Source organism: Rattus norvegicus, chromosome X (genome assembly GCF_021556685.1).
Source record: "Rattus norvegicus strain SHRSP/BbbUtx chromosome X, alternate assembly SHRSP_T2T, whole genome shotgun sequence".
NCBI lineage: Eukaryota > Metazoa > Chordata > Mammalia > Rodentia > Muridae > Rattus > Rattus norvegicus.
The window spans coordinates 105,938,507-105,955,235 of NC_141554.1; the positions used below are offsets into that span (position 1 = coordinate 105,938,507).

The 16,729-nt window shown below is 42.9% G+C and overlaps 1 protein-coding gene across 6 annotated transcripts in view; it reads right to left on the reverse strand.

Moving 5' to 3' along the window:
- Positions 1-16,729, reverse strand: part of Btk (Bruton tyrosine kinase) — a 39,546-nt gene that overhangs the window by 4,881 nt on the left and 17,936 nt on the right. For 5 of the 6 annotated variants that reach the window (XM_087600473.1, XM_087600470.1, NM_001007798.2 and 2 more), the window contains 11 exon segments: positions 10,937-11,065; positions 10,466-10,533; positions 8,376-8,563; positions 7,941-8,003; positions 7,144-7,198; positions 6,329-6,408; positions 6,045-6,172; positions 3,741-3,815; positions 2,847-3,018; positions 2,110-2,326; positions 609-673 (listed from right to left, as the gene is read on the reverse strand). In XM_087600473.1, coding sequence (XP_087456599.1) covers positions 609-673; positions 2,110-2,326; positions 2,847-3,018; positions 3,741-3,815; positions 6,045-6,172; positions 6,329-6,408; positions 7,144-7,198; positions 7,941-8,003; positions 8,376-8,563; positions 10,466-10,533; positions 10,937-11,065 — 1,240 coding nt within the window. 6 annotated transcript variants of the gene reach the window in all.

The following is a 16,729-nucleotide window of genomic DNA, read 5'->3' on the forward strand; positions in this document are numbered from 1 at the left end:
CACTTTTCATCCTTTTTGTACTTTTGAAAAACAATTGAGACAGTGTCTCACTAAATTGCCTAGGCTGGCCTTGACTTTTCGATCTTGGTACTGTTTGAGCCTCCAGAGTCACGTGGATTACAGGCCTGGGCCACCAGTTCCAGCTGTCATCTTGATGTGTGATTTCACTGTCCTGATTGACAGCATGGTTACAATAAGAATCAATAGGAAAAAACCTAATAAGGACTCCTTTCCTTTTGTCTACTCCACCCCTTTCTTTCTCTGCCTTTCTTCTTCCCCCTTTTCTTACAGTCTGCAGGAACCAATAAGAGTTAGACCAAGGAAGGAGTAATGCGGGGAAGTCAGCAGGTCTAGCAGATCAAGATAAGATACTGGGGAAATAGGAGAAGGATGCGGAGGGGGAAGGGTGGGGAAGAAAAAGAAGAAAGAAGAGGCACACAGCAGTGAAGGAAAGGAAAAGGCTGGGGTGATGATTCATGCCTAGAATCTCAGTGGTAGAGAAGTCGAGGCAAGATACAGTACTCATGAGTTTGGCCACCATAAACCACATAGCACAACCCCTTTGCTAAAATAAATAAGAAATGGGAAGATAAAAAAGGCATACTCACCTAGACAGGCCAAAGTCAGATACTTTCACAACTCCTTGATCATTTACCAGACAGTTTCGAGCTGCCTATAGTACAATAGATATGTAAGACTGCATCCTTAGGGGAAGCCTTGGGTCCTGCTAAGACTGAACTCCCAGTGAACTAGATTGTTGGGGGGAGGGCGGCAATGGGGGGAGGATGGGGAGGGGAACACCCATAAGGAAGGGGAGGGGGGAGGGGGATGTTTGCCCAGAAACCGGGAAAGGGAATAACACTCGAAATGTATATAAGAAATACTCAAGTTAATAAAAAAAAAAAAGACTGCATCCTTGACCTTAAAGACATAGTTTCTGCCCACCAGCATGGAATTGCATATGCACATGTATGTGTGTGCAGGTTAGAGGCCAGAGGTTGATGTCAGGTGTCTTCTTTAATGACTGTCTACTTTGTTTCTTGAGACAGGGTCACTGAGCCTAGAGCTCACTCATTGGGCTAGGCTGGCCAATGAACTCCAAGGACCTGCCTGTCTCTCACCTCAATGCCCTAGTGCTGGGATTACAGGTATGTGCTGCTATACTGGGCTTTTATATTGGTGCTAGGGATCTGAACTTGGTGGGTTTTTTTTTCTTTATAGGAACTTTATTAGCAAAGCTATCTTCCTTGCCTTTTTTTTTTTAAGGTAGAAAGGGAGGTCTTATTCTATACTCCAGGCTGACCAAGAACTCACTATATAGCTCAGGCTTCCCTCAAACCCATGGGAATCCTCCTGTTTCATTCTCAAAAGTGCTGGGATGATGCGAGTGAGGCAGCAAACTTGACTGATCCTGAGAGATTTTGCTGCATTTTCATCGCATGGAGAGCAAGCTGCGACACAGTCCTAAAGCAAGCAGTCAGAACAATTTGTTCGTGTGGACAGCTCTCCACTTCGCTGAACTGCTGAGAGAATTCGGAAGACTCAGCCAGCATGTTCGCATTGGTTTTCTGTCTTTCTGACAGGGAGAATAGGATAACTTGAGTCTCTGTCTAGCTGAAAGAAACAGAGGCACAAACTGATATCTCCAGGAGCTAAGCGGGCAACAAAAGAGTAAAGTGGGTAGCGGGAGACTGCAGACAATGGAGCACACTGGGTATGAAGGGGAGAACTCCACCCCACCTCAAGGTGACTATTAACATAGGCAGTGAGATTATGGGTCCTGTCTTCTCAGATGGTCCAGATTTCCAAGAGAATCTGGAAAGTACAGTGGTTTTTTTTCAAATGTACAATGTCCCTCTTTAGGTATTTGTTAACTATAATAAGACAGTTTTTGTAGTCGGTTGGTAAGACTCTTGACTAGCATGCACGAAGCTCTGGGTTCAGTTCCCAGCACTGCATAAGCTAGTGGGGCAGATACACACTTAACCTGTAATGATTTCTAGTGAAAATCTAAATCCTGGCACCTGCACCCCTCCTCAGCCATGGACACTATATCTTCCAACGCTCATTCCACCCGTTGACCCCACCCTAATCCTTCTGAGGTCTCACCAGGTCTCTATGAAGGAACTGCTTTGACTCCAAGTATTCCATTGCTTCACAGACATCTTTGCACATCTCAAGCAGCTGCTGTGTCTGGAAGCGGTGCCGCATCTCCCTCAGGTAGTTCAAGAGGCAGCCATTAGCCATGTATTCAGTGATGATGAAGATGGGGCGCTGTTTGGTGCAGACTCCATACAACTGCACTAGCTTCTCATGGGAAAGATTCCTATGAGAGAGGCAAAGAGCTAGTCCTCCCATCTTGCCCCTGCAGACTAGTCATAAAGGGCCAGGGCAGGAAAGGGACTGGCCTAGCAGAGACTACCAAATAAGGTATCAGAATAGCAAGGTTATTCTCTCCTTCCCATGACAAACCCCAAAAGTTCCTCAAATGTGAGCGTGGGCAGGGATTTGGAGTCCATCAAATGAAGAAGAAAACAAGCTCAAGTTTAGAAGAACAATGGGTAAAACTAGAGTCATCCTTTCTTTTGAAAGTCTAATATTGTCCATATCCCCCAAAATGCTCCTGAGAGGGTCCATAAACATGCCCAACACTATTCTCAACTGATATCTAAGTCAGAGAACGAATTACCTTAGCAGATCTGTAAGGTAACCCACCAAAGGCAAACCTCAGAGCCCTATCCCAAGTTCCTTGCACTGTAAGTCACCTTAAACCCCAGTGTACTGTCCTTACTGTTCCCAGGCCCTTCTCCAACTGGATTTAGAACTGAATTTAGGATGTAACTTACATCATGACTTTGGCTTCTTCAATGAATTCATCCTCAGACATGGAACCTTCTCTGATCATCTTGATGGCCACATCATATTGGCCCCTCCACTTCCCATATTTGACGACACCAAATTGTCCAGTCCCAAGCTCCTTCAAGAAGGTCAAGTCCTTTGGATCAATTTCCCATGATCCTACCAACAAAGACTTGTTGTGATTCTTTGAGTGGGAATGTATATATAATGACTGCAATAGATAAGATTCCCTACTAAGGAATAAATAGGAAAAACATTAAAGAGAATAAATATTCTCAGGAGTACTTATCTACCTTTCTTATTCAGGTAAATCTCAGGGGAGGCGGGAGGATTACTAGTTGGAGGAATCTGGGAATTTTAGGTATAAATTGGCCAGGAAGAAAGAAGATACACCAAATGACCTTCCAAAATTCTGTTATGATTGGGTTAATAATGACAGTTAATAAACTAATGAATGATATTGGATTCTTATATGATAAAATAAACAGGGCTGGTGAGATGGCTCTGTAGGTGAAAGTGCTTGCCACTAAGCTTGAAGACGTGAGTTTGACCCCCTGAACCTGTATGTTAGAGAGAGCCAAGTCCAGCTTGTCCTATGACTTCCACAAGTATGCTAATGCATATGTGTATTCGCGGGCACAAGTAAATAAATGTAAACATTTAAACCATTAACCAATAAATCCTTTTAGGAATCTGCTTTTGCAGTCCCAGAAGGAACCACTAGAGGGAGAAAACTGTTAAACACCTTGGTTCTGTCTAGCCCTTCCTAGAGACAGCTGCCACAGAAAAGTACATCTTTAGAGCTTCCTAAAAGGCAAGGTCTCCTGAGGTAGTTCTTAATAACCACCAGTCCGTCTAACTCCGCAGAAATAAGTACTTACCATAGCCCAGGCCTGCCGTAGAAGGCGCGTTTTTGTTTTGTTTCGATACAGGATATTTCAGCCTGGATATGAGGCCTGAAACAGAGAGGTCACAATGTCAGCACAGGGGATGGGAGACCATCATCTTAAATTCTCACAAATCTAGTATGAATCTTTCTAATTAATTTTGAATTGCAGAAGATCTCCACTAACCCACAGTCTTTTCTGATGGTTTCTCCATTCACCAAAATGTTTGTGACAAAAAAAAAAGGAAAATAATAATTGAAATATATTGAAATATATTTCCATTTTGTTGGGTATAGTGGTTCATACCTGCAATTTCTTCTGTCTGGAGACTGAGGCAGGAGGATTGCTGTGAGTTCAAGGCCAACCTGGACTACACGATAAGATAGCAAGATCTTATCTCAAAAGAAAATAAAAACTGAAAAAATGTGAAAGAAAAAAAAATAGGAAGAAATACTGTCCTTATTAAATACATTCCCATGGCTCACATCCTACCTCCTCAGTGAAACATTCCCAAGTGTTCAGGCTGGCATAGCACTTATCCAAGTGTTCTTGGTTTATCAATCTCCCAGGTTTTCATTGCCCCAGTCTGTGTGTACTTTAAACTCTGCTCTGCTGTTGTCTAACCTGTATGTTCTTTCAGGCCAAGGATCTTGACTCAGAATTTTACTCTAGAACTGAGTCAATTGCAAGAGTACATGGTATAAACATAAATAATTGCTAGTGAACACTCTCTGATTCATTACTCACTGGTATCTTAGTATCTTCCTTTAGCACCAAATTGGAAGTCAGTCCTCAGCTGGAGAAGTGGCTTAGTGGTTAAGAGCACATACTGCTCTTGAAGAAGACCTGAGTTCAGATCCCAGCACACATGTAACAATAGTTCCAGGGAATCCAATGCCTCTGGCCTCTATGGCCACCTGCTTTCTCTCTGTCTCTGTCTCTGTCTCTGTCTCTGTCTCTGTCTCTGTCTCTGTCTGTCTGTCTGTCTGTCTCTCTCTCTCTCTCTCTCTCTCTCTCTCACACACACACACACACACACACACACACACACAGTAAAATAATAAAAATAAATGACAGAGGAAGAAGGGAAATAGTCAGTCCCACCATGAAGGCCTGTAATCCCAACTCAGGAAGCTGAGGCAGGAGAATCAGAAATTCAAGGATAGCCTGGGCTACAGAGTAAGTTCCATGACAGTCTGATTAACATAGTGAGAGCCTGTGTAAAAGTAAAAGGTAAACTGCTCCCTCCCACACACATTGCCTGGGTAGCGCAGTAGAGCTGGCTCTAGTGGTGGGGGCATGGGTGAGCCAGCCCCAAGGTTGTGAGAGCAGGTGAGCTGGCCCTACCCCTTGACTGGGCAAAGTGGGAGAGCTGACCCTGGTGATGCAGGTGCAGGAGAGCGAGTGGGCTGACCAGCTCAGATATTTCCCAGGCCCAGATCCAGGGCTCCCACCCAACATCTATTCCATCTATGAAACTGATGAAGGGACCAGTCCTACAGATCCAAACTGCAGGATCTCTATGACCCAGGGCAACAACAGGCTTTCCAAGAGGAGTCTTGGTGAGGATCCAGCATTGGTAGTGTAGCAGAAGCCGGAGGCCTTGAACCAAATCAATGACTCACTGCAATGGACATTAGCAAGTAAAGCTTGCTAATCATGATATACGTAGCTTCTGGGGCAAGATTTTTTTGTTTGTTTTTAATTTCTATTCTTACTTTTTGCTTTCTTTTGGGATGGGAGTTGCAAGAATGGAAGGCAGATATTGAAGGGAATGAGTGAGATTAGGGTGTATGATGTGAAATTTACAAAGAATTAATTAAAAACTTGTTAAAAAAACATTAAAAAGTAAAGCCAGACGTGGGGGCACATGCTTTAATCCCATCACTGAAAGGCAGAGGCAGGCAGATTTCTGCGATTAAGGCCAGCATGTTTTACAGAATGAGTTCTAGGACAACCAGGGCTCCACAGAGAAACTCTGTCTTGAAAAACCAAAAGAAAACAAAAGTAAAAACAAACAGGACTGAGAAAGTTGATCAGTGGCAGAACACTTGCCTAGAATGTTGGGTTCAGTTCAATTCCCTGGCACGATATTAAAAACAAACAAACAAAAAAAAAACCAACCCATCTATTTCTATTAGATATGCTGTATAACTACACTGGGACTAGAACCCTATCCAGCATCACAGTGACTAACTGTCATAAATAATTCACACTGCCTGGTGTGACTATATTGGGCCTTGAGTTGCTTCTCTGGGCGTTTGCAGGCCACCTCAGCTGCCTGCCTGCGGCACTCACCTGCAGAGTTATGTTGATGGTAGTTGATGAGCTCAGGAATGGTGCTGAAAAGGTGCTTCTCAGCCAGGTAATACTGGCTCTGCGGTGTGGAGCACACAACATAATGGCGTATCACCCCTTGAGGCTCCCTGAAGAAATGATATTCAGTCAGTAACTTGGGAACAAGATACAGGAGGACTCAGTGAGGTGAGGTGAGTTTTAAGTTTAAGGCTGAGGAAGTGGGAGGCAAAGCATCTGGAAGTGTTGGGAGACCGTCTTTGACATTTGTCCCCGGTAACACTTACCCTGTAGATTTAGCAAACACAGACACAGTGTATTTTCCAGCTTTGCTGGAGTCTCTGACAATGAAACCTCCTTCTTTCCCCTGAAACAATAAAAAAAGACATTCACTGTAAGAGAAAATGGTGTTCTGTTGGGAACTGGGTCTAATGCTTTGATTTCAGCTCCCAAAGGAAGGGCTTCCAGACCCAAGGGTCCCTGCCCCCAGCTGGCTTTGATTGATAATAAAGAATTGCCACACAGCCAAAGGCGAGGCCAGAAGATGGAGAGGGACTTTTAGATTAAATGGGCAAGGGACCAAGAGGGAGGTGAAGAGGAGAATCACCCTGACTTGTAGGCAGAGGGATGAGATTTAAGAGCTGCAGGAGAGAAAGCATCTAGCAATGTAGGTGGAAAGGGAATGCATCCCTATAGGGGAGCTGCCCAGAAGGTAACAGAGCAGCAAAGATAAAATAGAGACTCAGAAGATGTTAAGCCAGGAATTCTGAAGGAAACTGTGTGCTAGCCGCAGGGAGGTTCACAAGTACCCAGCCAGCCATTGAACTTGTCAAGGTACCAAAATTAGCTGGCTTCAGGAACCAAAGCAGTTTAACAAATTCACTGCTATAGTGTTTATATCTGCATCCTACCTGCCCAAACATGAGAGAGAGAGAAAATAGAATAGCCCTGATTTTCTGCTCAAGGGCCATGCTGGAGATGAAACCTCTCTACTTTTAATGCCTCAACAGGTCAAACTGGAACCTCAGCTTAAGGTTGGACTTAGTTCTGGGTTTTACTTACTGTGTACAGAGAATGCATTTTGCTTGTGGCCTGAACTCACCTCTTGCTTTAGAAGTTGCTCAGCTTGACTTCGAGTCATGTGCTTGGAATACCACCTGTGAAAGGGAGTGCTTGGTTGGCTTCAAGACCATGTCCAGGTGTCCCGGAAGTTAGAGCATCCTCTAGGGCTCACTAGTACTATAATCCCATCATGTCATTCAAACACCATCAAGGATGTATCAATCATCCACACAGCCTACTCAGCTCTTCTGAAGCCCAAGTTGGCACCAAGGACTCATGGCTACAGAGAGTAGAGGGCAGACAGGGACTGGCTCACTCAAGGGCAACCCACTTTAGTGATGAGGGAAGAAAGGACACTGGTTCAAATTTTGGTGTTTTCATGCTTTCAGATGTTTCCTGTAAGAGTTTCAGTTCTTTGAGTGAGATTCTTCTGAATTTGGGAGTCTGTGGACCTCTGTAGCAGTCATATGTATAGGAATTTGGGGGTGAGCATCCCAGCAAGATACAGACTCTAATTTGGCATGGTGGCATCATTTGCCTGAGTTGTTACTAATTTTGATATCAATCTTGAACTAAACAAAGTTTGTTAAAAAGTATATTTAAAAAAAAAAGTCAGGCCATAGTGGCACACACCTTTAATCCCAGTGCTCAGAAGGCAGAGGCAGGAGGATCTCTTTGAGTTCAAGACCAATCTGGTCTACAGTGAAAGTTCCAGAACAGCCAAGACTACAAAGAGAAACCCTGGCTTGAAAAATAAACAGACAAAAAGTACTAAAATGTCTATGCTGTACTTTGTTTCTCCTGGAAGTGTGTGCGCTGAGATGTAAACATACTTACTCATACATCTCTATGGAGTCCTCTGCTTCGGTGACATAGTTACTGGGGATATAGCCTTCCTGCCTGTAGAGGAGATACTATGATCATTCAATGCTTCCTTACCCTCAGGAAGACACATTCCTGTACTCGATTCCCTGAGCTCAAAAAAAATCTCAAATAATGATAGAAATATAGCCATTAAAGAAAACCATGTCTCTAATGCATAATTAAGCAGGTGAAAAAGGAAGCTTCTCAACTTTGGCATTCCATGTATGCACTTCAACACAGGTGTTCTCAGAGGTGACAGATGTTGCAGATGGAGTTGGGAAATACTTGAAGGGAGAATGTATTCCTTGTGTTGTGCAGAGAACAAACTCTGATCCGAACAGCGTACAAGAATCATGCCTTAATGTTTTGTGGGCAGGCAAAGACTTTGGAAGAGCTGTACAAACTCACCCATTTTTATCTCGTGCTCGCCACCATGGTAGGTTGCTCTCCTCCAGGATAAAATACTCCTCGCCCTTTCGCAATTGTAAGTCATTTGCATTCATTGGCATATAATCATAAAGGGCCACGACCTTTTTCAGCTCACTTGTGGAGATTGGTGCTGCTGTTGGCTCAGGGGGGAGTGGCTTTTTCAAGATCTGTGTGGTTAGGAGGACAAGTAGTAGGGGAGAAGGTTGGCTGGTTGCGAAGCACCCTCTTCTCCTCCTTCCTTCCAACTTTATGGTTTGCATAAGAAAGAAACCATTCTAACCCACATTAGGCGTAATCAATATTTTAGTCAATATACATTCCACAACCAGTTGCCCCTCAAGTAGGTGCTCCCAACTTGGGTATACATGAAGATCACCTAAGGAGGTCTTCAGGGTTCTTCTTCAGGAGGTTTCCAACGGATCACTTATAGCACATTTTCTGGGAGTAGGACCCAAACATTAGCATTCATTATCTGAGCCCCAGAAACCTGTTTGGCACTTAAGTAGTACATGGATCCAATATGTAATTCAGAACCTCAGACTCCTTCTTTGCAAAATGATCATAATAAAACCTCTTTTTTTTTTCGGAGCTGAGGACCGAACCCAGGGCTTTGCGCTTGCTAGGCAAGCGCTCTACCACTGAGCTAAATCCCCAACCCCTATAATAAAACCTCTTAAAGAAAACATGGAGTACCACATCAAAGTTTTTAAAATTATATTTATTCTCCCTGTGTGTGTCTGTCTCTCTCCCCCACTGTGTGTGTGTGTGCGTGCGTGTGTGTGTGTGTGTGTGTGTGTGTGTTCATGCACATGTTTCACAATGTACACATAAAAGACTACAACTTTCCATTAACCATGTGTATTTTGAGAATCAAACTCAGGTTGTCAGGCTTGGTGGCAATTTACCTGACAACCCATCTCAACACCCCCCCCCCCACCAAAATCAAATTTTGGAGCAAAATGTTAGCTAGGGATAGTGAAACATGGATGTAATCCCAGCACTCAGGAGAGAGAGGCAGGTAGATTAAAAGTTTGAGAAAAGGGGTTGGGGATTTAGCTCAGTGGTAGAGCTCTTGCCTACCAAGCGCAAGGCCCTGGGTTCGGTCCCCAGCTCCAAAAAAAAAAAAAAGTTTGAGAAAAAACATAAAACAATGCATGTGTCACGCCAGCACTTGTGAGAGGGATGAAGGAAGGTTAGCAGTTCAAGCCCATCTAAACTACATTTGAGTATGCAATGAAACCCAATCTCAAAATGAAAAGGGAATAAGAGAAACAAATGGGAAATAATGATACCATTTAAATGTGGCTCAGTGCTAAATTCTTTTTGCCTTACTATATGTTTGAAAACATTTTAATTGAAAAAAATAAGCTAGACATGGTGAGTTTTAATCCCAGCACTCTGGAGGCAGAGGCAAAGGCATCTCAGTGAGTTTGAGGTCAGCCTGTCTACAAGGTGAGTTCCAGGACAGCTGACACTTTATAGTTAGGCACCGTCTCAAAAAAAAAAAAAAGGTGTTTACATTAAATAGCTGCCAAGAGCTACCTGATAGCCCTTGTCTTATTGAAGAGGAAATCTAAGTAGATGGGCAGACCCTTTTGCTCAACATAATACTAGTGAGTACTCCTAAATTCTAGGCAAGTCTAAGACTCTGATGTGTGGTCAGTGTTTGACAGCATTTGTTGTCATTTGAGACAGTTTTTCTGTGTAGCCCTGGCTGTCCTGGAACTCACTCTGTAGAATAGGTGGGCCTCAAACTCGAAATATCCACCTGCCAAGTGCTCTCGGATTAAATGCGTGCACCATCACCGTGTGTGTGTGTGTGTGTGTGTGTGTGTGTGTGTGTGTGTGTGTGTGTGTGTGTGTGTGTGTGTGTGTGTGTGTTTGAGACAAGATCTTTGGCTCTGGCTGTCCTAGAACTCACTCTGTAGGTCAGACTAGCCTCGAACTCACAAAGATCCACCTGTGTCTGCCTCTGCCTGCCAAATGCTGGAACTAAAGATGTGTGTCACCATGCCCAGTGACAACAAATTTTTACTTAACCCATAGCTGTATGTAATTTCCCTTTATACCTGATCTTCCTCTGGGGTAGGGGGAAGAGGCTTTTTTGTTTTTCGATGAGAACTTCCAGGTTTTAAGCCTGTAAAACAAGAAGCCAGGAACAGTGTAAAATGCACTATAGGGGAGGGCCCCGAGACAGACTTGGTCCAGGGCTTTGCCTTTCTGCACGTCAGAAAGAGATTCTTGGTGCTTAGTCACACATCTGAGCATACCAGCTAAGTTTCAGCCATCATTAACTAATCCCGCCCCTAGCGGTGAAAATGTGCAAAAATTGTGTTGCGTCTTTAAATTTGACAGACCCTTGAGAGTGTGATGGAAATAACGTCAAAATAAAGAGAAATCGGGATAGGGACAAATTATATGAAGCCTTGGGTTCCATCCTCAGCAACACGCACGCACGCACGCACGCACGCACGCACGCACGCACGCACGCACAGAGAAGGGGAAGGATGGAGGGGAGTTGTATTGATTAGATATCTTACTTCCATTCCTGTTCTCCAAAATTTGGCAGCCCATAGCATTCTTGGCTGTCTGAGAGCAGCAGAGATACTGTCCATCAATCCAGAAGCAAGGATGATATTTCTGCACCAGGTCACTATTGTACCGGATTACTGTTGCAAGAGAGAGGAGAGACCACATAGAACATGCCAGACAACACGCCATCTGCCCGCTTTCCCTTTGCCAGAAGTGGTGAGCATCAAAACAACTAGTCTCTCCTCTCAAGCACTCTGAAGGACACAGAAAGCAAGCAGCCCAGTTGGTTCACAAGAGTAGCCCCTAAACGGTTCCCTCAGTTATCTTTAGTGGTCTGTCACAATGAGTATCCTCCGATCAGCACAAGAAGACTAGCTGATAGCTCTAGAAGCCAGTGACAAAGATGATATCTATGTTTTCTTAGGAGTCTTTATGCTACAAGGCAGTTGTGAGTTGTGCTTGTTTACCAGATGAGGGAAATAAATGTGCCCACATTCAACTCATTCCATATTTTAATACACCAATTTCCTGTTTCCCACTTACTGAGTCATCTTTTTTTTTCTTATTTGTTGGTTGAGACAGAGTCTCACTTTGTAGCCCACGCTGTCCTAGAATTCAAGATGTGTCCTGGAGTGACCTTATACTCAAAATCAATGACCCCTACTTCAGTCTCCCATGTCTTGAGATTCCAGGTGTAAGCTACTCGGCCTGGATCCTGAGTCACAGAATTGCCTTAGGCAGAACCTACAGCATTAGGCTTTCTGTGTATATAGAGTAGTCAACAGAGCTGAGCTTGAGGGAAATTGAAAGTGAGTCTGCCTTTAGGAAAAACCAAACATACATACAAACCAAAAAACACCAAGTTTCTCAGCTTCCTCTATCACTGACTAAGATAGGCTTGCATGAGGGTGGTGGTGGTGGTGGTGGTGGTGCTGTATAATCTTATTGCCAAACATACATACACAGTTCCATTTCCCTTACAGGGCTGGTAATCAGGCTCAAAAGAAAAAATCTCCCAGAAATCAAAGTAATGGACACAAACTGGTTTGCATATAGGTGTAATAACTTCATAATTCATTTATTCAGTGGCATCTCAAGAACCTTACAATGTAGTCAATTTCAAAAGGATGTTTTGTCTTAACGTTTTATTGTTGGTTTTTTTGTTTTGATTTTCATTTTTGAGAGAGAGAGAGAGGAGAGAGAGAGAGAGAGAGAGAGAGAGAGAGAGAGAGAGAATGAATGGATTGATGAATGAATGAATGTAAAGTTGGGTGGGTAGGATTATCCCAAATTCTAGGAAGAGTTAGGGAAAGTAGAACACATGACCAAAGTATATTGTATGAAAAACAATTTAGCTTTTAAAATGTATGTAGGGCAGGATAGACGGGACATATGGTAAAAGTACCCTGGCAGCCTGAATTGCATTCCCAGACCCCATTTAAAAAGCTAAATGTGGTGGCACAAATCAGTAACTAGCATTTCTACCGAGAAGGAGGTCAAAGAGGAAAGAACGGAGACTGGAGGTAGAGACAGGAAAATCCACCAGACGTTTGAATGAGTAACACAGTAGTAAACAGGAGAGAGCCTGGCTCAGTAATAAGACGGAATTTGAGAAACAACTCGCCCAAAGTTCTCTTCTGAGCTCACAGATGGCCTCGACATACAAATGCCCACAGTAATGCCCATAATCAAGCAAGTAAATACTTTAAAAGGCATCTAGGGACCATGGTGTCTGATAACCGAGAGAAGTAAACTCAGTGGAAACAATCGGCGAAGTTGAGAGCTGAGAACAAGAGCTGGATTGTTCCAAACACACACATCACTGTTAGGAAGGTTTTATAAGACAAAACTAAAATAGTCCAGTGTGGAAAATAACTTAAAAGTGCTTTTTTTGTTATTGTCGTGGTTTTGGCTGACTGGTTGCTTGGTTTGGTTTTGGTTTTTGCACCAGGGTTTCCTTGTGTAGTCCAAAGTAGCACTTGGGAGGCTGAGGCAGGAAGAGCTGAAGTTCAAGGTTTGGCTGGGGAAAATACACTACAAAATCCTGAAGCTGAGGATGTAGCTCAGTTGAGAGAGTGCTTAGTATGCACAAAGACCCGGGTTCAATCCCTGGAACCTCATAGAACAGGCGTAGTAATTGGTAATCCCAGGACTCAGGAAGTAGATGCAGAAGGTCAAGACCATCCATCCTTAATTTACGTAGCAAGTTTGAGACCAGCCAGGTTACATGAAACCCTCTCTCAAAAACGAAAACCAACCAGCAAACCAACAATAACAACGACAAAAAAAGCAATATCAACAACAAAAACAAAAGAAACAAAAAAGATGATGACTTTTTGATGCTTTTCACAACACGAACTTAATTGGGGATGGGGTAATTACGTGGATTAAAATGGAGACCTTGAACATGCTAGGCACATGCTGCTCCACTGAGCTTTTCATCACGAGCTTTGAGTCTTTTATCCAATCTCCCCTGCCAAAATGTCAGTGTTCCTCTGTACCACTACCAAGCACATGGTGGGTGGCAGTCACATCACCTATACACACTTTAAAAACAGTAATGTAGAGCTGGAGAGAAGTCATGAGTTCAATTCCCAGCAACCACATGGTGGCTCACAACCATCTGTAATGGGATCCGATGATCTCTTCTGGTGTACTCACATACATAAAATAAATAAATAAAATCTTTAAAAGAACAGTAATGTAATACAAGTGGCCACAACTCTATATAGCTTTAAATATTTCTAAATAATGCCTGCCCAGGCTAATTGCTTTGATCACAACCACCCTCTGTTTCTCCCCACTGGGATATACCCTTCACCAAGGGGTTTCAAGACCTCTAGCTCCTTTCTGCCTTCTGGAGGTCAGGGCACCAGTCGACTAGAAGACTTAACAATGGCCTACTCTGACAATATAGTCTATGCATGTATGCTAGTTGAGAGGAAATAAAGCTTCCTGAGGTCTCCTTTTGTAATATATTTGTTCAGAAGCCTCTCAGCACAGAGTGTAGTGTGCCGTGCCTTTAATCTTAGCACTCAGAAGGCTGAAGCTGGCAGATCTTTGTGATACACAACAGATAAAAGTCGATGGAAAGTTCTAGATCTTAATTTCTAGGTCATGCAAAGCTACATAGTGAGAGTGTCTGAAAGAAAGAGAGAAAGAGAGGGGGGGGAGAAACAAAAGACATATAGATCATAGGTCCATTTCTGTTATCCAAAGGAGAAAGAAGAAGAAGAAATAGGAAACAGAAAATACAATTTACTTAGGACAAATGACACAGATCTACAGTGTATAGCAAGCCACTTTAATCACTCACTGTTTAACCTCACTTGGACCTAATAATTTGGAAGGCTCCTCCATTCCTCTTTATGATTAATACCCCTCCAGCAGTAATCAATACTCAGATAAAGTCTTTTCCTTTGCATGTTGGTGATTTTCATTTAATGCTTTTAACCCAAGAGAGGAATAGTATCACTATAATAAGACTCGAAGGTTTTTTTTTTTTTTTTGGTTCTTTTTTCCGGAGCTGGGGACCGAACCCAGGGCCTTGCGCTTCCTAGGCAAGCGCTCTACCACTGAGCTAAATCCCCAGCCCCGACTCGAAGGTTTCTAATAAAGATTTTTGGTTGTTTTTGTTGTTGTTGTTGTTGTTGTTGTTGTTTGTTTTGTTGTTGTTGTTGTTTTGAGACAGGGTCTCACTATGTAGCCCTGGCTGGCCTAGCTAGAGCTCTCTATGTAGACCAAGATAGCCTGGAATTTACAAAGAACCTCCTGCCTCTGCCTTCTGAGTGCTGGAATTAAAGATGTACACCACTACATCAAGCAGGACAGCACTTTTCTTTTTCTTTTCTTTTCTTTTTTTTTTTTTTCGGAGCTGGGGACCGAACCCAGGGCCTTGTGCTTGCTAGCCAAGCACTCTACCACTGAGCTAAATCCCCAACCCCAGCACTTTTCTTTTTTCACCATTAGCACCTGAGATTATTAGGACTAACCTGAGATTATTAAGACTTTCATCTAAATCTCTCATCAGCAATACTACTTGTTAGAAAAGAAAGCACCTGCGTTGTCTTCTGGGGTTTGTCCAAATTGGTTTGGCGATGTAGATTGGAGGTATCGTCAGCAAAACAGAAGAGAATGCAAAACTGTCCCTAGCCACACAGTCTAGGGACCATTAACAATGTAGCTGAAGTGACAGTGTTTCTGCTATCTTAGCTTCATGTTTAGCCTCTGGTCATTTTGGTTAATGATCTTGGTTTGGAAATGAGTGTTCAAAGTGTGAAAGAACTGCTAACTCACACATTTCTCCCTAGCTTCTCCTCAGATAGTCTGCCCATGGTTTCCTGTTTCCTAACTAACTCGCTGTCAGCCAGCATTGCAGAACCTAGGTTAGTGATAGGTACTTAACTCCCATAGAAAATTCAATATGCGTGTCTTTTTTTTTTTTACTCAATTGTTTTCTGTGTACAAAACAGTTAATGAAACAGTGTCAACAGAGCCAAAGAGGTACAAATATAGATGCCTTCTCTAGTTCTTAGATCAGTCTTTAGGAATTCTTCTCTGGCTTAGAAATAGTATATTCATTTTGAGACCGGAGTCTCAAGCCTATATCCAGGCTTCCCCATTGACTAGCTATATGCTCATGGGCAGTTATGTTACTTCTTTGAGCCTCAATTCTTTCACCTGGAAATAGGAAAATGGTAAATCATAAAACAATTGTGAGAATTAAATGAGCCAATACATTTGAAGCACTTAATCACAGACAGTGGAGCATAGTTCATGCCTGTAGGGTGCTAGCTATGGTTGCTATTAGTCCAAGATTATTGTGAGAATGAAATGCAATAATGCATACAACAAGTTACTTAGCTCAGTGTCTGGCGCACAGTAAGAATTCAATAACTCAATGGCCCTTTTCTTCCTTTCCTCCTTTATTTTGAAACAGTTGGTGATTATAATTTATACTAGCTATACTTTCAAGGAGCGAACAAGGCCAACCACCAAGTATTGAAATCTAAATGTCCGTGAAGACAAAGGGCTGTCATGCTAGCCCAACTGTGCCGTTATCAGTCTGCCCTCCTTCCTGTTTCTCTAGGCAGCCTTTCCTGATGTCAACTCAACCAGTTAATCTCTCAGTCACTTGACACGTAGCTATATATACTCACTAGAATATGCGCATGCATCCTGTGCTGCACGAATTTACAGTGAAGCTTATCTTAATCACTGTGTGGTGAAACGCGGAGGAAATGTTCAAGTTTAGGTCTCCACAAAGCAACGACTACAAAGTAGCTCCTTGGAAGACATTTACCCACAATAAAGAGATGGCTGCCTCTGGCTTATCTAGTCCCTTATGGGTTTTTTTCATACATATTTTATTTTCGTTTTCAAAGATGTTTTTATTTATTATATATAAGTACACTATGGCTGTCCTCAGACACACCAGAAGAGGGCATCAGATCCCATTACAGATGGTTGTGAGCCACCATGTGTTGCTGGAATTTGAACTCAGGACCTCTGGAAGTGCTCTTAACCACTGAGCCATCTCTCCAGCCCATACTTTTAAACATGTTAATATTTTTTGATTCTCAGGCAACTCTGGAGGTGAGGATGGCAGGCGTTATCATCATGGTCATTTGGGAGAAAAAGCTGGACCACAAAGAAGCCCATGCCCTATTTGGCAAAAATCAATGGGAGAAAGTGGCTAAGCTCTTTGACTCTGACTTCAAACACTCTAGCACTCCTTCTAATGAATGTTTATAGCTAGGCATCTCATACCCAGCAAGTTAAATATTGTATAATCATGGAGT